Raw genomic sequence first — 23,257 nt, forward strand, 5'->3', positions numbered from 1 at the left:
AGGGTGAGGAGTGAGAGGGTGAGGAGTGAGAGGGTGAGGAGTGAGAGGAGTGAGAGGGTGAGGAGTGAGAGGAGTGAGAGGGTGAGGAGTGAGAGGGTGAGGAGTGAGAGGGTGAGGAGTGAGAGGAGTGAGAGGGTGAGGAGTGAGAGGAGTGAGGGAGTGAGAGGGTGAGGAGTGAGAGGAGTGAGGAGTGAGAAGGTGAGGAGTGAGAGGAGTGAGAGGGTGAGGAGTGAGAGGGTGAGGAGGGAGAGGAGTGAGGAGTGAGAGGGTGAGGAGTGAGAGGGTGAGGAGTGAGAGGAGTGAGAAGGTGAGGAGTGAGAGGAGTGAGGAGTGAGAGGAGTGAGAAGGTGAGGAGTGAGAGGAGTGAGAGGGTGAGGAGTGAGAGGAGTGAGAAGGTGAGGAGTGAGAGGAGTGAGAGGAGTGAGAAGGTGAGGAGTGAGAGGAGTGAGGAGTGAGAGGGGTGAGAGGAGTGAGAAGGTGAGGAGTGAGAGGAGTGAGAAGGTGAGGAGTGAGAGGAGTGAGAAGGTGAGGAGTGAGAGGAGTGAGAGGGTGAGGAGTGAGAGGAGTGTGAGGAGTGAGAGGAGTGAGAAGGTGAGGAGTGAGAAGGTGAGGAGTGAGAGGAGTGAGAAGGTGAGGAGTGAGAAGGTGAGGAGTGAGAGGGATGAGAAGGTGAGGAGTGAGAGGGGTGAGAGGGTGAGGAGTGAGAGGGGTGAGAAGGTGAGGAGTGAGAGGGGTGAGAAGGTGAGGAGTGAGAAGGTGAGGAGTGAGAGGGATGAGAAGGTGAGGAGTGAGAGGGGTGAGAAGGTGAGGAGTGAGAGGGTGAGGAGTGAGAAGGTGAGGAGTGAGAGGGATGAGAAGGTGAGGAGTGAGAGGGGTGAGAAGGTGAGGAGTGAGAGGGTGAGGAGTGAGAAGGTGAGGAGTGAGGAGTAGGAGTGAGAAGAGTAGGTAGGTCTGAACGATATTGACAAAATTTCATATCTCGATATCGATACGCTGTGAGTGGGTTCAGTGAAACTAAGCATTTTTCTGAAAAATAGAAAACATAATACAAAAGAAGGACGAAGTTTTTTGTTATAAAATGGAGCGTTAAACTGATGTAAGGTTCAGTCGTCCGGCTCGACCACAGGTCCGTGGTTGTGGCAAAACGTTCAATTTCACGGAGTTCGGATTCATGTAACATTCATTAAATATTCGTAATAGATATTTTGGAATGGCCACTTGATTAAAATATGTTCGGGATGGTATTCTGTAACGTTTGTCCAGCGTCTGAACCATTCTGAAAGTTTGTGACGTGTACACGGGCACCGCGTGTTTTGCATGTGGTGTGTTACAGCATCTGTAAGGTCTGGTGGACGTCGACTCATATGGCGTAACACTACTGAACTCATCAGCAATCAAACTTTGCTTGGGCTTCACTTCTCCGCCGTTTCTCTCATTGCGCTACACTCTTCATGTAGTACGTGGTGTTGTTTCAGGTGGTGGAACATGTTTGTTGTTAGATCGATTCTTTCAATGGCAGCTCAAGAACAAGGCGGAGGAATCTCAAGTTAAATAAAGTGTTTATTGGTAGTCACACGTCAAGCATATCAGCGCTGGGCTCAGTGGAACACAGCTCCCGCAGGAAATCCGTCAGGCCGAGCCTCGATTTCCGGGTATCATTTGCATTTATAGCCTCATAGGTTGGACTCACATTCGACCGAGTATGATTGGACATGAGTAGGTTCAACATGCTTCGTCATATTCTCTGGATCAGCCAAACTGTGTGTGTGTGTGAATCTGAACCTGCTTTCCCAGGCTAATTGTTTTGTCTTCCCATTCCTGGATCACTTTAGGTCATCGTGGAAAAGTACAGAGACTATTTCATTCATAATGTCTAAGAACAAAGCCAATTTTAACAATTCCCCCTTTTGATATGATTCTATCATTTCAAATTTTTTGCCAAGCACGACCTGCACAACACCTCTCTCTGGTTCCCATCCTCTTTTCTGAATCCAAAATACCTCCAAATAAGGGAGAACGACTTATTTTTTTGCCACTAAATCCGTCGACTGCGCAGATTCTGCACCGGCCTCATGTTTCTCTTTTTAATTTCCCCGCTATGAATGTAAAGTGTCTCCGTCTCCCTCGGATGTTTCTCATTGGCTGGCTTCAGCTGCACATAACGGCGAGCGTTAAAATGATGTTTGCGACTGCCTGAGCTGCACATGCGGGGGAAATCTATATCGTTGAACTTGCGATATTAATATCTTGAATGTTCATATCTAGATATTGAAACGATAACGATATATCGTAGCTCTAGTAGTAGCACACCTTTACAGGTAGAGAAGCAGCCTTTACAGTAACTATCCTCCCTCGGCTGTGGGAGATGCTGCCTGTATTTCTGTATTTGTGTGTTTGTGTGTTTGTGGTTTTCAGCCTCTTTCAGCTCCTTAAACACTCTTCAAACCCCGACTCTTATTTTCCTCATAACAAAGCGTTCAGTGTCAGCCTGAACTCTGCGCTTTCCTTCACTTTATCCTCGTTTCTGCTCTCTAACGCAGAGCAACTGGTGTCTGCCGGGGGCCCGTTTCTGAATTATAGAACCAATTTTTAGTGGGCTTTCATAGTGCATAGAGCTTTATGTCGGCCATATTTTCCTTTGACGTTTCACGTTTTTAAAAGTTTGTCTGCAGCACAGCTACAAAACATCCTTTACTGTGGGAGTGCAGCTCTTTTAAGGCACTCGCATGAAATGTGAGATGTAAGCTGGCAGCCTGAACTCTGGCTCCTTCATAGCTGCTGTAAGTAGATGATTTCTACGTAACGTCGTCCACACTTTGTGCAGGGCCTCAGCCCTGCTGGATATCCCTTTTAAATGGAAATAAGTAGCACATTATACATGTGCATGTGCAGCTTTAGGTGGAGCACCCGCGCACAAAGCTGGGAAGATGGAGACATGCTGTCAGTCAGCTGCGATGCAATGCCTGCAGCGGCGTAACCAACACGGGAAGAAGCTGATATCTGAGGCATCCTCTCCATGGACCGGGTGAAAATCATGACTTCTTTTCTAAAAAAATCTCTTTTCCAAGATGGGCAGCGACGTTTAAGACGCCAAAAGCTCATCAAGTCTAAGACCAAAGGCTTAAAAGGCTCGAGTATTGCTGCTTTTATACGTGCAGGAGTCGTTCAACTCTGAGTTTATGAATAAAAACACGACATTCTCGCCTGTGTCCGGCATGTTTTACACGTCTGCAGGATAGATCAGCAGAACATAAACATGCGGGTTGTGTTGGTTAATGCTAGCTAACCTCTGGATAAGCCTTAGGAACTGATCATTTTCTTTAGAAAAGGTGATAAAGGTTCGAGGCTTTCTGGATATTTAAATCGTGACCCTAACCCTGAAGATGGAGTTGGCTTTTACTGTTATTAAAATACGATATTTCCATCTACTTTTATTTCTATTCTTCCTTAAATATTTGGGAGTTAAATGTATACGTGTGACTTTTATCCATTTATTGTGATAGAAAATCAAAAAGGAGGAAAAACTTGAGGCTGAGATCTTCTTGGATCTCCATAACAGCGATGCATACATCACAAGCCTTTGGAATTGATCATTTTTATTATAAAAAGGTGATAAAGGTTCGAGGTTTTTTGGATATTTAAATCGAGGAGTTAGCTTTTACTGTAAATAATGACTTTTATCCATTTATTGTGATAGAAAAGGAAAAAGGAGGAAAAACTTGAGGCTTAAAGGGTGATTATGGGTTGTTGTGGATCTATTTCTTCATCATTGTTCTGACTTTTAAAGCTGATGCAGAGTAAATTGTCTGTTTTCCACCATTAAACTGCTTCCATAGCTGTAGGTGCAGAACGGCGTGAGCTGCTTTCCCATTTTTAACCCGTACCGGCGCCTCGGCCCCTTCGTATCCCTCCACCTGCCGGTTTTTCTGTCTATAGGTGGAGCTTTCTGAGCTTTCTGAGCTTTCTGAATGGATGGTGGCCAGTCGGCGGTTAACTAATATGGTCTTTGTTTCTCCCCGCGGCCCGGCCACCGCCGGTGGAGTCTCCCTCTGATTAACGTGTGTTATTAGCTGTAATGAGCTGCTTAGTGATCGCACCGCGCCCGGCTGCTGACATCCAGCAGGAGCGCCGCTCCTTCCCGCTTTCTTCCTCATCTGCTTTCTCTAATTCTTCTGCTTTAATCATCGGGCCAGATTATTGACTCTGTATGTGGGCTTTATTTTCCCCCAGACACTTTGAGATTTGTTCTTCAATTTTCTTTGACCGCGTCTCCCTTTGTCTGTGCATTACCTTGAGAATTGCCCCAGCGTGCACTGCCCTGCTTGGTTCAGAACACAATCACCATGTTTCTGGGGTAAGTAATAGCATTGGACTGGCAGAAATTGAATCAGCCGTGTGGTTGTGACCCTCTGTCTCTATCTGCGACTTTCTCTATATAAATATCTCTTTTTCATTCTCCTGAAATATCTTCTCTGACATTTGATGGTTTACCCCCCCCGCCGCCTTAAAGCGATAACACACAAACTCACATCGAGGCCGTTAAACACGGAGGAAATGTGTCACTTTTCATGTTTGATTCCTGGATTATTTTGCACGCCGAAGCTCTTTGTTTGCGTCCGTCTTTGATGTCACAAGCTTTTTAACCTTAAAGAAGACGAATATTAAAGTTGTTTTCTACCTGCAGCAGTTTTAAGAATGTGTGATAAGAGAAAGAACCTTTTCTCCATAAATCACTGAGCAGAAACGCACGATTGGGTTATATTCTCAGACAGATGGAGGCTTTATTTATGTGGTGCAGAGGTTAGTTTTGCCCTGAGAGAGTCCAGCTTCCCTCCCGTTTATTGAGTGTTGCTGTCGCTGCTCTGCAGATAAAACATCTCAAACATCCTTAAAGTACCACGAGTCCAGTAAAGTAAGGTGGCAGATGTGATGGCTCCAGAACAGAGGAAGCCCCGAACACTGAAAGTTATTCAGCGATTACAGTTTCAGGGTTTTATGAATATGAACAGCTGCATTCTACCAAAGTCTCAAAGCTAGAAGCTTAACAATCAGCTGAGTGTGTATCGCTATTTCTGATCAAAATGTAGAGGATCTGGATCAGAAAAGGTGAATCTGAATAATCTCATCTATTTAAGGCAAGGCAGGTTTATTTGTACAGCACAATTTAACAATTTTAAGTGCTTTACAGAGACATTAAAACAGTAGAAATAAAAAGCATGATTTAAATTTTAAACAAAAAAGAAAGAAATAAGAACAATAGATAAAATCAGGAGTTAAAATGTGATTAAGTTTTGAAGCTCAAGCTTCAGATTTGGAGTTTTATTCAAATGCAGCTGTGCACATACATATATTTACTTTACTATACTTATTTTGTACTCTATTATATTCTATATGTATATATTTTTAATCTTATTTTGTATTTTAATCTCGCTTATATATTTTATTTGATATTCTACTATTCTAATTTAGGGATTTTTACTTTAACTTTCTATTAATGTTACTTTGCTACCTAGTTTATATTTTGTAGTTTATAGTCTGTATTTTGTGGACGCCGGTCAAAGGTCATTTCACTGCATGTTGTACCGTGTATAACTGTGCATGTGACAAATAAAACTTTGAATATTGAAAATAGGCGTGTCTTCAGCCTGGACTTAAACACACTGAGTGTGTCAGCTGATCTGAGGCTTTCTGGGAGTTTGTTCCAGACATGTGGAGCATAGAAGCTGAATGCAGCTCCTCCATGTCTGGTTCTGACTCTGGGAACTGATAGCAGACCGGATCCAGATGAGCTGAGGGGCCTGGGAGGTTCACACTGGGTCAGGAGGTCCCTGATGCATTCTGGTCCTGGACCATTCAGAGCTTTATAGAGCAGCATCAGAACTTTAAAGTCTGTCCTCTGATGGACAGGCAGCCGGTGTAAAGACCTCAGAGCTGGACTGATGGGGTCCACTTCTCTGGTCTCAGTGAGGACTCGAGCAGCAGAGTTCTGACTGAGCTGCAGTTTTTAGGTAGACCTGTAAAGATGCTGTTACAGTAATCAAGCCGACTGAAGATGGATGCAGGGACTAGTTTCTCCAGGTCCTGCTGACACATCAGATCCTTTAACCTTGATATATTCTTAAGGTGACAGTAGGCTGACTTTGTTACTGCCTTAAAGGAGAATTCCGGCCAGTTAACAAACATATCCCATCTGTTGGAGACCAAGGAAAGTTTGCCAAAGGGAAATCCGCGAGAAATTTTCATGCCCGCTGCGCAAAGTTGTCCAATTGCGCTGATTTCCATGAAAGCGGGCTCTATCGGGCAAGCGTTTAACCTTTCCTGAGGCTCTTAACGTGTATCAAAATACTTTTTACCGAAATGGCCGTGGTGTCAGTAGTAATACAATTCAACCCAGGGGCTAACCGTACCGTTAGCTAGCACAGACATGATACATTTTGAGATTTCAAAAACTTTTTTAAAACACTTACCTTTCTCAGCTTCCGTGTTCCACAGGCGTGCGTTTTTGTCCACCAAAAACGACCCTCGGGAACCGAACTACACATTGCTATGTTTGTTATTGTTTCCTATCGAACAGCTGACTCGTTTCAACACCCAAATTCGCCGTGATGTCATGACGTGTCACATGACTGCTGGAAGGAGCGCACCTTTGCCCATTATTCAGCTGCGGGAGATGAGAACCCTCGGGATTTTATTGTTTGCAATTTCGAGATGGATAGTTCGTCAGATTCTGATGTTGGAATGGAAGAGTTTGATGAGTTTGATACACGTTAAGAGCCTCAGGAAAGGTTAAACGCTTGCCCTATAGAGCCCGCTTTCATGGAAATCAGCGCAATTGGACAACTTTGCGCAGCGGGCATGAAAATTTCTTGCGGATTACCCTTTGGCCAACTTTCCTGGGTTTCCAACAGATGGGATATGTTTGTAAAATGGCCGGAATTCTCCTTTAATGTGTTTTTCCAAATTTAGGTCTACATTTAAAGGAGAATGTGAGGAATTACAACAAAGAAGCGAAATGCAAGATAATAGAGTCTCTCTTTGTTTTGGTTTGTTTTTTGTTATCTGGCGCCGAGTCATGTTTTTTAAGGTTTTAATGAGTCATTTTTACTGTTTTTCTCGGACGGGAAGGCTTTGGACTCAAAGCTCTCTGCTGGATGAGACGGTCCCTTGGCCGGGTGTTAACTCAGAGGGCGGCCACCACCGCACGGAGCCCTATAACCTATGACAGGGCTGTTCAAATGGCGGCCCGCGGGCCACATGCGGCCCAGAAGCAGCACCCGAGTGGCCCAACTGGTGGTTCAGCCAAAAAAAAGCAGAGAAAAACCATTAAAAAAAAACACAGTTGGCGAAAATTATATCAGAATTCCTACAGTAGATCAGAGCATGAATGCAACACTCCACGTAGCCTAGCAACAGGCAGCGCGTTGTTTTGAAACTTACTGATAGAACCATGTTAGCAGCTGAAAAAGTACGTCTCTCTCAACCCTAAAAACGGAAAATTGACGATGAAAACCGTCGTTTTAACCCCGCCTGGACTGACAGATACCGTTTTATTTTACCGCCAACTCCAAACGCCAAACTTAAGGAGCATAATGTCCGGAGACTCCACCTAATTTCAAAAGGGAGACGACATTTTGTGACCAAAATATTCTTTTTTAGTATTTTAAAGTGAAAAATAGCATTGTTGTTACCTCAGGTTCTATTTTTTTAGAGACGTTTTTAATGCATTTTTTGATGTTCTTATGTCAGACGTGTTTATTTTTACTATTTCCTCACCATGGATGTGCACTTTTTGTTTTAATGCCCGGGTTATTTCAGGAGTCAGAGTACTGCGACTACCTCAGTTCATTTAAAAGTTTAGAAATGTGTTTTACAAAAATACGAAGAGGGGAAATGATGAATGAAAATCATGTTATTTCATTATATTTGTCATGACCTCCTCCTTACTGAGCGCTGAAAATGTCCGGCCCAGCTTAAGGTTTCAGTTTCAAAATCTGGCCCAGCTGAGTTTGTAATTGAATAGCGATAACCTATGAAACGCTTTGGTGAAGCCGACTTGTTTTCTATAAAAGGTGTTGAAAAAGGAAAAAGGATTGTCCTCATCTCAGCTGCTGTTTAAACCTTTATTTTATGTCCCGTTTGTTCCTTTAATTTGGTTTTAATTAGTTTTTTCTCGTGTGAATATCAGATATTTAGCTGATTTTGGATAAAACTTAAAGAGATGTCTCACCCATTGGAAACTGATTGATCCGATCGGTCTTCGGTGAGTTGATTTGTATAATGGCAACCGGGGAAATGTGAGACGACACGTTTTGAGGGAGGCCGTCGTCGCCGGCGATGGGAGACGAGTCTGAAGGCTGAAAATCAATAGCTCGGGCTTTCTTCTGCTTCTGGCCTGATCTTATTATCTTAGCATCACCAGAGATTCTCTCATCGCTCCAGATAAAAAGCAATAGAGCTCCTAAATGATCCGGAGAAATAGTTCTGTCAGAAAATGATTAATCTGGGGTTATTGAATATTTTTAGATTAACTTAATTACTTGACTATAAAAAGCCATAATCTGAAGCTCCTCCTCGCCGAGAAGCTTCAGATCTCCTCAAGTCTCTATTTTTTGCATCTGCTTTGTGACTGGGGCTGCGCGTGCACGTGTGCACGTAGAAAAATGTTTTATCATTCTGTCACCAGCGAGATGCGTTCCGCTTGACCTGATGCAATTGGAGGCAATTGAAACACTCATCTGAGCGTGCTGCTGCGCTGCTGGTGTGCGTTGTGTTGGGTTGCATCACGTGCACACACGTGCACCAGCATACGGAGCAGGTAACTTTAACGTGTCTGATGTGGTTAATAACGCCGGCTTATTACGGGTCCCCTAATGTTTTATCTCCTTAACTGGGCCTGCAGATCACGCACACTAATGACTTAATGGGCTGATCCTTCACTTACGTCTCAGGAAACTTTCTCTCGGAGCCCAAATGTGTCTTGCACATTAGGCAGGCGGAATTACTTTCCCTTGAATAAATTGGACATTTTGTGTGATTATGGACAGTGTGAGTTCATACGTGTGCTTTTAAACTTCTTGGCTGCAGGGAATCTGAGCTTCCTGTTGGTTCACAGGTGGAGAAACTGCGTCTAAAACGAAGGGTCAGTTGTCAGGCGGTTAGTTTTATAACTGTTGTTAAAGCCCTAATTAACTTCTGCTGGTTATAAAAGCAGCTGATCACAGTTTCTAACCAGCCAAACATGCCAAATACCTGCAGAGACATTCCAGCTTCATTCACAACTTTTATTGTGATAATCAATCAGCTGCGATTCATCAATTTATCCTTAAAATCACCAAAATGGGAATGTTTTTCTCACCCAGAAACAAAAAAGTTCCGTTTTTTTCTGTTTTAATTAATGATTTAAAGAAGATTTTAGTGTTTTTTTTTTTTTTTTTTTTAATCACATTTAAGTGAAGCAGCAGAGGAAACATCTCCATATTTCAGCTCTTTAAACTCTGCAACACTTCATTCCTCATTCAACTTATTTAGGTTCTTTATTAGGGCTGGGGCTGAGTTAACTCGTTAATTATTTAACATCAATAAATATTTAAAGCATTAACGCTTTTTTAAAATGTTTTATTTATTGTATTATTGTAAAAGTCTGTTGCTCACAGGCTTTTATTTTGTAAAAGTCTGTTGCTCGCAGGCTTTTATTTTGTAAGAGTCTGTTGCTCACAGGCTTTTATTTTGTAAAAGTCTGTTGCTCACAGGCTTTTATTCTGTAAAAGTCTGTCGCTCACAGGCTTTTATTTTGTAAAAGTCTGCTGCTGTCTGCTGTGGAACAGGAAAAGAAAGTAATCGGCGGATCCACCAAACATGGAGAAGGGTACGGAACTTTTACTCGGCCATTTTCATGTTAAAGTTCTTCCAGACGGCGGAGTGGACAGAACCAAAGTCATCTGTAAACACTGCCAAGTTGAATTGTCTTCTCAGCGTAGTAGTTCCAGTCTAAAATATCACTTAAAGGCAAAACACACAACTGATAGCAGCAAGTCATTCAAGGAAACAGACAGTGGAGCGAGGCTTCTACATAAAAACTACAGAAAGATGCTGATGTTAAAAGTGTGTTTGCACAACAAATGTTATGGCACTTTCATTCATATGGCAGCACATTTAAAATAAAGCTAAATGCTAAAAGCTATACGCTACTTTTGGATTCATTTTTGGATTCTGCGTACAAATGCGATTAATCGTGATTAATCAGGGAAATCATGTGATTAATTAGATTAAACATTTTAATCGTTGCCCAGCCCTGGACTTTCCTTTTTCCCCCTTTTTCTTTTTAAAGGGAATTAGGATTCAGGCACACAAATGAAGCTCCAGGTAGTTGTTGCATCTCTTGTCTCACCCCGTTGCCATGGTTACGGCTGAGTATTTTCCTCAGCTGATTACAGGTTGACTTCGCACAGATCTGTGCATCCGTACAGATCTGTGCTGCAGCTTAAGGCCCGGTGATGGGAGGGCTGAAAGCTGAACTCGTTAGGTGGTACGGTGGGTCACTGTGTGTCAGCCAGTCGTCGGGTTTGGGATTAACATCCGTGTTGCAGTTGATGTCGGGGAGTTAAAGGATCTGGTTGATGTCTGAACTCGCTGGTTATGGCAGGAGAGGAGAGTGAGAGCTGCTGTTTGAGCATAAATAAAGTGTTACTGTGGGGAAGCTGAGGGTGAGTTAGCTCTGAATGCGCCGCACTTAGAAATAACAAGGTTTCTTTTTAGAGGTCCATGAAATTAAGGCACCTCATATGTGCTCGCTTTTTACAGGAACTAGACGGCTGGCTTTAAGGTGTCGCGTTATAACCATTTTTCGAGGTCTTATTGAGATGTGTGAGGCGGGCTTTGGTCTAAAATACCTGTTGGTTTACCTACGTTAGCCGTCATCAGCAGCTGTGATTTAATGCAGAAACACAGACATAATGAAGCTGTTCCTCCAGTCAGACCAAAAACCCTCCAGCCCTGTATACAGATACAGATAGTTCCTCTGTTGATCCCAGAGAGAAACAGTTTAGCATGTAGCTGTAAGCTAGCAGCAGATGCTAGCAAACAATGCTTCCTCATCAACAGTGATGGACCAAGCCGGAGATGTACACAGCGTAACTCGTAGTAATGCATGTGTACCGTTAATTACTGCGTTTAAACACTTTGGATATATTAACCTCATTAAATGTAAAGTAATGTAGGAACAATAATGTTCATCTTTCAGAAAGGAACAGCAACAACTCTTCAGAAGTTGGTGTACGTCACCTTCATTAGCTAAGCTGTTAGCGTTAGCTGCTGCTAAAAACGTTGGTAAAACAGTTGAAAAGTGGTTGCTGCACACACAGGCTGTGTTCGAAACCGCATACTTCTCCTACTACTCATACTAACTTTACTTTTTTTAAGTTCCCGGATTTTATTTCATTTATTTTATTTTATTAAAGGATCCCCATTAGCTTGTGCCATAGCAGTTCGCTAGTCTTCCTGGGGTCCTAATTCAAAATACATCACATAATTTCAATTAAAAACCATACAAATATACATGCATTAAAAGTTAAAAAAGTCCTAGTAAAGTAAAATACATTCACAAAACAATTAAAGCAAATAGTTCTAACATGCAGTGCTACCACATTGCTTAAGTCCAGCTTTGAACACTTAATAAAACAATTAAAAAATACAGACTATACAACTTGAGCCAACACCTATATTAACCATTCAAAAGATGCGCTCTTAATCTCTTTTTAAAGGATTTTTTGCATTTGTCTTGACGGTTATTCAGTGGCAATTCATTCCATGTCTTAATTGCTCTATAAAGCACAGTTCGTTTCAGTGAGTTAGTTTTTGGATTTGGTTGTACAATGTCACCCTTGCCCGCTTTCCTGGTGTCAGCTGTATTACAAAACACTACTTGATGTATCAAAAACTCAGGTCTATGTGTTTTCATTATTTCATTAAGAAATGTTGCTGTGCTTAGGGCCAGCCTCTTCTCAACACTGAGCCATGACAGTGTAGTGTGCATCTCATGAATTCTGGTTCTAGCAGAACATCCTAGGACAAGCCTAGCAGCTCTGTTTTGAACAACTTGTAGTTGCCAGATCCTTTTTTGAGGCTGAGGCCCACACCACTGAGCAGTAATCCAGATGAGATAAAATGAAAGATTTGCAGACTTGCTCCAGGATTTTAAATGGCACATATGGTGCACATTGTCTTGTGAAGTGAATACCACATACTAGATTCTCCGAAATGTTGGGTATGCATCATGAGGTTACTACTCATACTCAAACTACCCAAGATGCAACGTAACGTGACGTCGCCGATCGTCATTTCCTGTCAAAACGGCAGTTTCAAGCTAGCTACAACGAGGGTAGGTTCACTTCCTGTTTTCAAAACAAAAGCACCAATTGTATCGTAATGGCTTTCCCTATGATAAAAGGCAACTGGTATTTTATTTTGTGAAAATAACCGGAAGTGCGTTAGCTCACTGCGGCTAGCTTTAGTAGCGCCGAATTCGTGGGAACAAAATTGTAAACAGCCGGTATTTTGTCAGGTTTTCAACACGTTGGGGATCTAAACGACTACTTTCTCACCTGAAAATGTTTCAAATGTTGCTAAAGTTTACAGAGTTTAGAGCTTAAGGGAAATCAGCTTCAGGCCGGCTGATTTCGGCTCGGGCAGGAGCGAAATGCATTGTGGGTAAACGCTCTGCATACTGTCTGATCGATCAGTATGCAGTATGCGGTTTCGAACACAGCCAGTCTTTGTCTAACTCATGCTCCTCAGTGCAGCTGACAGCAGAACATTTCCACCAGAAGCTGGCTTCATCCGTCCAGCAGGATTTGAGGGGGACGGGGCGAAGCAGAGGAGGCGGGGCTTAGCAGAGGAGGCGGAGTCAATCAGAACGGCTCGTTGAATGAGGAGCTTTTAACTTTTCAGGGTACTTCAGACTCTAATATATGCTCCCAGGAACATAAAAAAGTGATTTTTACATGGTATGTCCCCTTTTTTTTGTTTGTTTTCAAAATTTAAAAGCTTCAGAACTTTAAACGCAGAGCTCCGCCTCTTTTCCACAATCAGCTGTCTGTTTTCACGTGTTCACACCTCGCACACACACCAGCCGTAACTCTTTTCTCACCTCCTCTGATTCTGTTAGTGTGACATCAGGTTTGTCACGTCGACTCTCCTTAAATATCCGACGGTATGAACGCCACCTCTCTGGAAAATGCTCACCTCTCATTAGCGAGGTAACGGTGTTACCGCGCTAATTGCGGCAGCAGCTAACGTGCGTGTCGAGCCTTCGGCTGCCTCACCCGGGTGTCATTCTGAGAGGAAAAGTAGATTTTGACATTGTTTCAATCCGGCGCCTGAACTGTAAGTCATTAGATTCATTAGATTTAAACCGTAAGCACGGCTGTATATTATAAATAATGACCGCGTTAGCCGTGGAATCTGGTTAAAGCCGGTCGGGCGCTATCTGTCTTTGGCGGTCTGTGACTCCGGTTTGCTTGTGATTAATCTGAACCAACAGAAGGTTGTCAAACCGGCGTGTTTTTTGTTTTTTTTTAGTGCCGTCGCACGCTCGCCCAGCTCGCACGCTGTGATTACATCAGGCTAAACCAGCTCGTTCATCATCTTACATCACGTTACCTCGTGGCCCATCGCTGCAGAGGGCAGATGGCGGCGCTGGTGTGGGAGTGTGTGTCTCGGTCTCTGGAGGTGTAACCCAGCTCTGCATGCCAAGCTGTGACAAGTGCTCGCAGCTGGCAGCGACCGAGCTGTTGGTCTCTCTGGACGAGTCGCCCCCCCACGCCAGGACAAACAGGAAATGAGCCCTGGGGCCCGGCAGGAAACCGGCTCCGCGGCCAATAGGAAAAAGGAGGTGAGGAGGGGAAGTGCGGAGAACAGCTTGGAGAGGCAGGGTAGCAACAGAGGAGATGTCGACTGGCTGAGAGGTGGCGGGAGGGAGGAGAGGAGGGAGGGGAGGGCTGCCGATGTACAACAGGAGAGATCAGGAGACGATCCGAGGGCGTCAAAGTTGGGCCGCTTTGAGATATATGGAAGTTTTTCTGTGCCATCAGTTTGAATACGAATTTCTAATTTTGAATTTTTAAAGCATCAAAATCAGACATTGAATTTGAAAAACCAACAGTGTAAAAAAAAAAAATCAATTTCTAAAAGAAAAAAATCAGTGGAAAAAAATTCAACTTCAAAAAATTAAATAGAAAAAAATTAAATGGAGCAAAATTCTTTCCACTGAATTTTTTAAGTTAATTTTTTTCCGCTGAAATTTTTTTTTAGATGTTGAATTTATTTACACTGATTTTTGTTTTTAGAAATAGATTTTTTTTTTACACTGTTGGTTTTTCACATCAAAGTCTGATTTTGATGCTTTAAAAATTAAATATTATAAATTCATATTCAAACTCTGATGGCACAGAAAACCTTCCATAGAGGAAGCTCAGATTTCACTTTCTGCAAACCGAGCATCAGAATAAGTGTGAGCAGTAGTTGCTTGGGAGCCATTTTCAGTTTTCCTCTTTAATGTTGGACCTTCAGAGGATCGTTTGGCACGATATCAGAGACTGTAATAATAATAATCTGCTACAGTCTCACTAAACACCAAGCTTTGATTATTTCACTCTTAAACCAGCGCCCTAACAGAGCCGGTTGGACTTCTTCTCTGAGCCTGGAACCAGTGTTTCAGTTCCCTCACCGACCACAGGGGGCAGTGTTGCCCTTTCATCCTGCCACGCCGTCCCGAGGCCTCCCCTCCGCTCAGCCCTTTCCTTCCTCATGAGTGTCCTTGTTATTGTGATGAGCAATGTCTAATTCCACCATAACCACCGGACACTTGGAAGCCGTCCCTTCCAATCTGCTCCCGAGTCAAGGCCCGGGTTTGGAACGCGGCCCGACAGCGAGGCCGCGGGCTCGACAAAGACTGATGTGAGACTTTGGAATACTCAGGGTCTCCCAAAACACCGGAGCAGCGGCACTCTCTCCACGCTGTTAATCAGGAATGACACCGAGCGAATTGCCAGTCAGTCTGTTCGCAATTAATCTTTTCAACTGCAGATTTAATGCCGTCGGTGATGCTCGGGGCCGCTGCGTCCCACTGTAATGTCATTGTCCTCTGCATCACTATAGAGGAGCTATTAGATTAAATACTCGGCCGTAATTGGTCAGATGGTGGCTGCTTTTGTTTCTCTGCTGTTGTACCAGCTGCTCCCGCTCAACATTTAGATCTATTTGATTGTCTCCGACTTCATCTGCAGCCTCGGTTTCAGATGAGGAAGAACTCTGTGAGGTTCTGTTATGATGAACTTTTTCTCTTTGGACGCAGAACTGTGAAACTTTTGTATATTTCCTGGAAAACGTGAAACAGTTTCAGTGATTTCAAACATGTGGAAACAGAGTTTGTTCAGTTCTGAGCAGCTTTAAAGTGAATGGCTGTGTTCGAAACCACATACTACATACTTCCATACTACATACTGCATACTACATACTACATACTGCATACTACATACTACATACTACATACTTCCATACTACATACTGCATACTACATACTACATACTGCATACTACATACTACATACTTCCATACTACATACTGCATACTACATACTACATACTGCATACTGCATACTGCATACTTCCATACTACATACTGCATACTACATACTACATACTGCATACTGCATACTACATACTTCCATACTACATACTGCATACTACATACTACATACTGCATACTACATACTTCCATACTACATACTGCATACTACATACTGCATACTACATACTACATACTGCATACTACATACTGCATACTGCATACTTCCATACTGCATACTACATACTACATACTGCATACTACATACTTCCATACTACATACTGCATACTACATACTACATACTGCATACTACATACTTCCATACTGCATACCACATACTTCCATACCACATACTTCCATACCACATACTTCCATACTACATACTGCATACTACATACTACATACTACATACTACATACTTCCATACTACATACTACATACTTCCATACTACATACTGCATACTACATACTGCATACTACATACTTCCATACTGCATACCACATACTTCCATACCACATACTTCCATACTACATACTGCATACTACATACTGCATACTACATACTTCCATACTGCATACTACATACTTCCATACTGCATACCACATACTTCCATACCACATACTTCCATACTGCATACTACATACTGCATACTACATACTTCCATACTACATACTGCATACTACATACTTCCATACTGCATACTACATACTTCCATACCACATACTTCCATACTACATACCGCATACTACATACTGCATACTACATACTTCCATACTACATACTGCATACTACATACTTCCATACTGCATACTACATACTTCCATACTTCCATACTACATACTGCATACTACATACCACATACTTCCATACTACATACTTCCATACTACATACTGCATACTACATACTTCCATACTACATACTGCATACTGCATACTTCCATACTACATACTGCATACTACATACTTCCATACTACATACTGCATACTACATACTTCCATACTGCATACTACATACTTCCATACTACATACTGCATACTACATACCACATACTTCCATACCACATACTTCCATACTACATACTACATACTTCCATACTACATACTGCATACTACATACTTCCATACTGCATACTACATACTTCCATACTACATACTGCATACTACATACCACATACTTCCATACCACATACTTCCATACTACATACTTCCATACTGCATACTACATACTTCCATACTACATACTGCATACTGCATACTACATACTTCCATACTACATACTTCCATACTACATACTGCATACTACATACTGCATACTACATACTTCCATACTACATACTGCATACTACATACTGCATACTACATACTTCCATACTACATACTTCCATACTGCATACTACATACTTCCATACTACATACTGCATACTACATACTTCCATACTGCATACTACATACTTCCATACTACATACTGCATACTACATACCACATACTTCCATACCACATACTTCCATACTACATACTTCCATATTGCATACTGCATACTTCCATACTACATACTGCATACTACATACTACATACTACATACCACATACTTCCATACTACATACCACATACTTCCATACTACATACTGCATACTACATACCGCATACTACATACTACATACCACATACTTCCATACTACATACCACATACTTCCATACTACATACTGCATACTACATACCGCATACTACATACTGCATACTACATACCGCATGCTATATACTACATACTACATGCTGCATACTACATACCGCATACTACATACTACATACCACATACTTCCATACTACATACCACATACTTCCATACTACATACTGCATACTACATACCGCATACTACATACCGCATGCTGCATACTACATACCACATACTTCCATTCTACATACTGCATACTACATACCGCATACTACATGCTACATACTACATGCTGCATACTACATACCACATACTTCCATTCTACATACTGCATACTACATACCGCATACTACATGCTACATACTACATGCTGCATACTACATACTTCCATACTACATACTGCATACTACATACCGCATACTACATGCTACATACTACATGCTGCATACTACATACTTTAAAGCACTTTGAATTGCCCTGTGTATGAATTGTGCTCTATAAATAAAATTGCCTTGCCTTGCCTTGCCTACTTCCATACTACATACCGCATACTACATACCGCATACTACATGCTACATACTACATACTACATACAGCATACTCATCGATCAGACAGTATGCAGAGCGTTTACCCACAATGCATTTCGCTCCTGCCCGAGCCGAAATCAGCCGGCCTGAAGCTGATTTCTCTTAAGCTCTAAACTCTGTAAACTTTAGCAACATTTGAAACATTTTCAGGTGAGAAAGTAGTCGTTTAGATCCCCAACGTGTTGAAAACCTGACAAAATACGGCTGTTTACAATTTCGTTCCCACAAATTTGGCGCTACTAAAGCTAGCCGCAGTGAGCAACGCACTTCCGGTTATTTTCACAAAATAAAATACCCGTTGCCTTTTATCATAGGGAAAGCCATTACCATACAATTGGTGCTTTTGTTTTGGAAACAGGAAGTGAACCTACCCTCGTTTTAGCTAGCTTGAAACTGCCGTTTTGATAGGAAATGACGATCGGCGACGTCACGTTACGTTGCATCTTGGGTAGTTTGAGTATGAGTAGTAACCTCATGATGCATACCCAACATTTAGGAGAATCTAGTATGCATCCGGGAACTTCTGCTTACTCAAACTCGCATACTAACTCAGAAAGTCAGTATGAGTAGTAGGAGTTGTAGGAGAAGTATGCGGTTTGGAACACAGACTGGCACACATCCCGCCTGGCTGTCGGCAGCCTCGTGGTCATGGCTGCCAGCTCCTGTCCATCCATCCATCCATCCGTCTGACTGACTGAGCATGCTCGTTACTACATTGACAGCATTCCACGGGGGTTGCCAAGGATACCAAGCAGAGCTGCCAGGTCCAGCGTTTGTGCACGGACCTCCTCTAAATACACCATTTTTTCCCTGCTGGTACTGTATAAGCCTCTATAAGCACCATCTCCTTTGCTTTTTCTCCTTCCCCTCTCACTCCGGATCACTGTTAATCAGTCTCGTCCCATCTTCTCTCCACTGGCTGTCACTGGCTGTCACTGGCCCGTCAAAGGCCCGTCAAAGGCCCGCCGGAGCCCCCGCGGTCCGTCACACACTGCTGCCGTTAATGACATCTGATGTCATCTTCCACCGGAGACTCGCTGCTTTCTTTCTTTTGTTTCCGTCGGCAGCGTTTGGTCCTAACCTTCCTTTACTCATCAGACTGTTTATCCCCTGAAAAAACAGCATCATACATGTAATTTGTTGTTTAACACTTTTAATATTACCTCAAAGAAGCCATAAAATCCTGTTAATTACTCCCAGAGCATCATCATCACCATCATAGAAACTTTACGTTTGGAGACAAAACATCAGCTTTCATTTCTTTGTTTAATTGCTGATATTAAGCAGTGGTTGGCCCAAACCTTTCTTAATTTAAATGATGATAAAGCTGAATGCATTGTGTTTGGGGACACTGTGACGGCTGGCTTTGGCACCTCGTCTTGGAAGCTCAGTTCAACTGTCGGAAGTCTGGGAGTGACCTTTGACCTTTCATCTGAGGTTTATTTATTTATTTATTTATATTTTTAAATATACAATATGTTACAGTTACACTATATACACCACCCCTTTTACAGTGAAGACAATAAATGCTATTTCCTTGTTTCAATCTTGCATGACGTGCACGCCGTGAATAAGAAAGCGCCGACATCATTCTATCCACGTTGCTTTGTTATCTCAAGCCCTGCAAAAAAAAACTCCCCAAGCTTTAATGTATATTTACTTCTTGGTCTGACCACTCCTGAAATAAGCCAAATTTAAAAAAAATAAATAAATTAAACAAAAACAGAGAACCCCAAATAAAAGGTTCAATGCCAAAACATGACAAAATGAAGGCGTGAGAACACATTTCACCCCCCAAACCACCACCTGTTACTACCAAAATGCTGCAGTTTAAAGTAGGCGCTGTTCACAGATGATAACACACTTCATACCAAATTTTGCACAACTACTTTCTGTTTCTGAGCTTAGTTTTAAATACCAAGTGTGTAATTTAAAAAAAATCCTCTTCTCTTCCCTTTCCCTGTTTCTCTTCTTTTTTTCTCTCTTCTTCCTTATAGTGACATACATTCAAGTGCATCAGAAAACAGACATTTTGCTGTTCAACTAAAAGATGCCAAAAGTCTGTCCAAACTTTGACTCGTGTTAAAATGTTTTTAAGTCGTCATGACCTTGAGAAAGCCCTCCATAAGTTGAAGGTCAGACTATTTTAATGCTCTTTATGTGGGCGTCTCCCAGTCTTCTCTCAGCCGCCTTCAGCTGGTGCAGAACGCTGCTGCCCGTCTTTAACCAACACCAACAGACGTGTGCACATCACTCCTGTTCTTAACTCCCTCCATCGACTTCCTGTCCTTTAGAGAACTGATTTTAACCTTTTAATGTGTGTTTTTAAAGCTCTTAGCGGCCTCGCCCCGTCGTATTTATCTGAGCTTTTAACAGTCCTGGTAGAGCTCTGAGGTCAGCAGATCAGTTTCTGCTGGAAGTGCCCAGGTCAGAATACAAACCCTGGGGTGAGCGAGCCTTTTCCCAAAGCTGCCCCCAGGCTCTGGAATAAGCCCCCCGTCCAGCTGCGTCTTATTTCTGACCTGGTCCTCTTCAGATCCAGGCTAAAAACCTGCTTATTTAGGATGGCTTTAATACCCAGTAGCATGATGACGCTTTTATCTTATTTTATCTTAATCGATTTTGTTGTATTTTATTGCTTTCACTGTTCTTTCATTGTTTTTATTTATTCTTCTCTTTATTTATTACCTTCTTTTTAGCACTTTTTGACACCGTATTATTATTATGTATTTATTATTTATTTATTATTTATATCTTGTTTATTTATTTATTATTATTATACTTATTTCTGACCTGGGCCTTTTCAGATCTAGGCTAAAAACCTACTTATTTAGGATGAATTTTAATACCCAGTAGTATTCTTATTTGATTTTTATTGTATTTTATTGCTTTCACTGTTCTTTTATTTTTTTTTTTACTTCTTCTTCTCTTTATTTATCACCTGCTGTAAAGCACTTTGGTACACCGTAAGCATTGTCTGTATAAATAAAGTACATTTACAGCAGCATCTCTGCTCCTCCAGGTGCATATCTGTGGTAATGAACCCTCTTCCTGTCGCACCTGTAAGTCTCCTGTCTGAATGTTGGAGCTCCCGCTGTGCTGGATGCTTTGAATCGTTCTCCATCCCTCCTTATTCCCCCCTCCACCCTCCCGCCGCCTTTCTTCCACTTTCCCTCCAACTCTTCATCTCTCGGCTGTCACACGGAGTCTCTTCCTGCCCATCTCGCTCGGCACATTCCTTACTCTCTGTTTATGTCTCTCGTTTTCTCTTCTCCAGAGGAGGAAGTGGAGAACTTTGACGTGTCCAGTCTCCAGGAAGAGGCTCTGAGGAACATCGAGGCTGACAGCTTTTGGTGCATGAGCAAACTGCTGGACGGCATCCAGGTGAGCGTGTGTTTATGTTTCAGCTGTGAAGGTGAAGCCTTCCTCTCGGCTTCCTCACTCTGGATCTAATCGATTAAACTCCTCCCACAGTTATCACCACGTTGTGACTAATGTGGTCCAGATGCTTTCATCCTGCTGTCCTCGCTTTGCGTCTCACAGGGAGACGTACAAAGCGCTGTCTCAGGGGAATATTAAGAACAAATTCAGCAGAGTTACATGTCACACAGCAGCAGGCAGAGATTTCCCAGCAGACTGTTGAACCCTTTTTATATCTGTGGCAAACATTCGTGTCCACATCTTGCACAAACACCTTCCCACGCGGCACCCTGACCTCGGTCCCCTCAGACAGTATATAACGGGGCAATGATATCGATTTAAAGTGATTAATCTGATGTAATCTGCTGCCATACATACTGAGTACAGGAAACATCACTGAAGAAGAAGATGCTGAACAGATAAAACACCAATAAAACCCATCCGGCTGCTTCTTTTTGAAGCTTCATGAGCAGCAGAACTTAGAGGTCCGTTTCATCTGAATCAGGTGTGTTGGAGCAGGGAAACGCCTCAAACCTGCAGGACCGGAGGTGGACGTCCACTCGCTTAGTTGAACAACTAAAAAAAGTAATAACGCAATTTAGGCTGTAACGATACAACAATCTCACAATACAATACACGATATTCAGCCTTCGATTCGATTCGATCTGATTCAATTTGATTCGATACGATTAAATTTGATTCGATTTGATTCAATTTAATTCGATACGATTCGATTTGATTCGATTAAATTTGATTCGATACGATTAAATTTGATTCGATTTGATTCAATTTAATTCGATACGATTCGATTTGATTCGATTAAATTTGATTCGATTTGATTCAATTTAATTCGATACGATTTGATTTGATACGATTTGATTTGATACGATTAAATTTGATTCGATGCGATTTGATTTGGTACGATTAGATTTGATACAATTAAATATGATTCGATTTGATTTGATACGATTAAATTTGATTCGATTCGATTAAATTTGATTTGATACGATTAAATTTGATTCGATACGATTAAATTTGATTTGATACGATTAAATTTGATTCGATACGATTCGATTTGGGTGGGAACTCCACCCACTTTGTCGGGAAGCAATCAACTTTGAGCAGCGCCAACGGCCCAGGGTAGAGGCGTGTTCAAGGTAGTGACGTGGTTGAACTGCCACTCAACCCATGGATTGTACACGGAAGCGCTTCATTCAATATCAACATGGAGCAGCGTCAAGCTTTTGACACTGCTGTAGATGCTGTAATGAAAGTGTTCGATGGGAGATTCTCGTTAAAAATTGAGCAAAGAACAGCCCTTGAATCATTTCTTGACAGGAAAGACGTTTCGCTTTGATACTGGCTTTGGTAAGAGTTTAATCTACCAGTTAGCCCCGCTGGTAGCTAAATCATACGTCAGAGGAAAGAGTGGTGTGATTGGCTTAAGCTTAGGCACAGCCTTTTCTGGCCACAACCAGTAGCCACCCGAGGGAGGCGGGTTGACCAGGCCATTTCGAATCGTATTCGTTATGGTCTTGGTCAGACCAGAATCTCGAAGAGATTTGAAAGTCTATGTTAATCAGGCTACTTCTGACCGTCTTCGTTTTGCTTCGTCAGTCCAACCCGAAGCCTTTTGGCCTCCGGCTCTCAGCGGTCGAGCCATCTGTCGGCCCTAAATGTGCCCGTTTCCACCTTTATTCCAATGCTTATCTGCCTGGAAACAACACTGATATCCAGGAGAAGTGGCTTTACTGTGCGATGAAATATCCAGAACGTGGCCACGTTTCTGCACAGCTTCTCTAATCGCCGCCTCTTGGCAGGTGTTTCTTTCCACCTGCCAAGTCTTTGCAGACGGGTCCGTGACCCTAATCTGAAATAACACTAAAGAATAACCGCGGCAGTTAGTCTTTAAATGCATCGATCAGGCATATTATTAACAGATGTTTTCAAC

General features: G+C 42.3%; 1 protein-coding gene across 4 annotated transcripts in view; it reads left to right on the plus strand.

The window, feature by feature from the left end:
- Positions 1-23,257, plus strand: part of tbc1d22a (TBC1 domain family, member 22a) — a 172,811-nt gene that overhangs the window by 72,924 nt on the left and 76,630 nt on the right. For all 4 annotated transcript variants that reach the window (XM_075471316.1, XM_075471315.1, XM_075471319.1 and 1 more), the window contains exon 10: positions 21,164-21,270. In XM_075471316.1, the coding sequence (XP_075327431.1) occupies positions 21,164-21,270 (107 nt within the window). The remainder of the gene's footprint in view (positions 1-21,163; positions 21,271-23,257) is intronic.

This window comes from Odontesthes bonariensis, chromosome 8 (genome assembly GCF_027942865.1).
Source record: "Odontesthes bonariensis isolate fOdoBon6 chromosome 8, fOdoBon6.hap1, whole genome shotgun sequence".
NCBI classification, from domain to species: Eukaryota; Metazoa; Chordata; class Actinopteri; order Atheriniformes; family Atherinopsidae; genus Odontesthes; species Odontesthes bonariensis.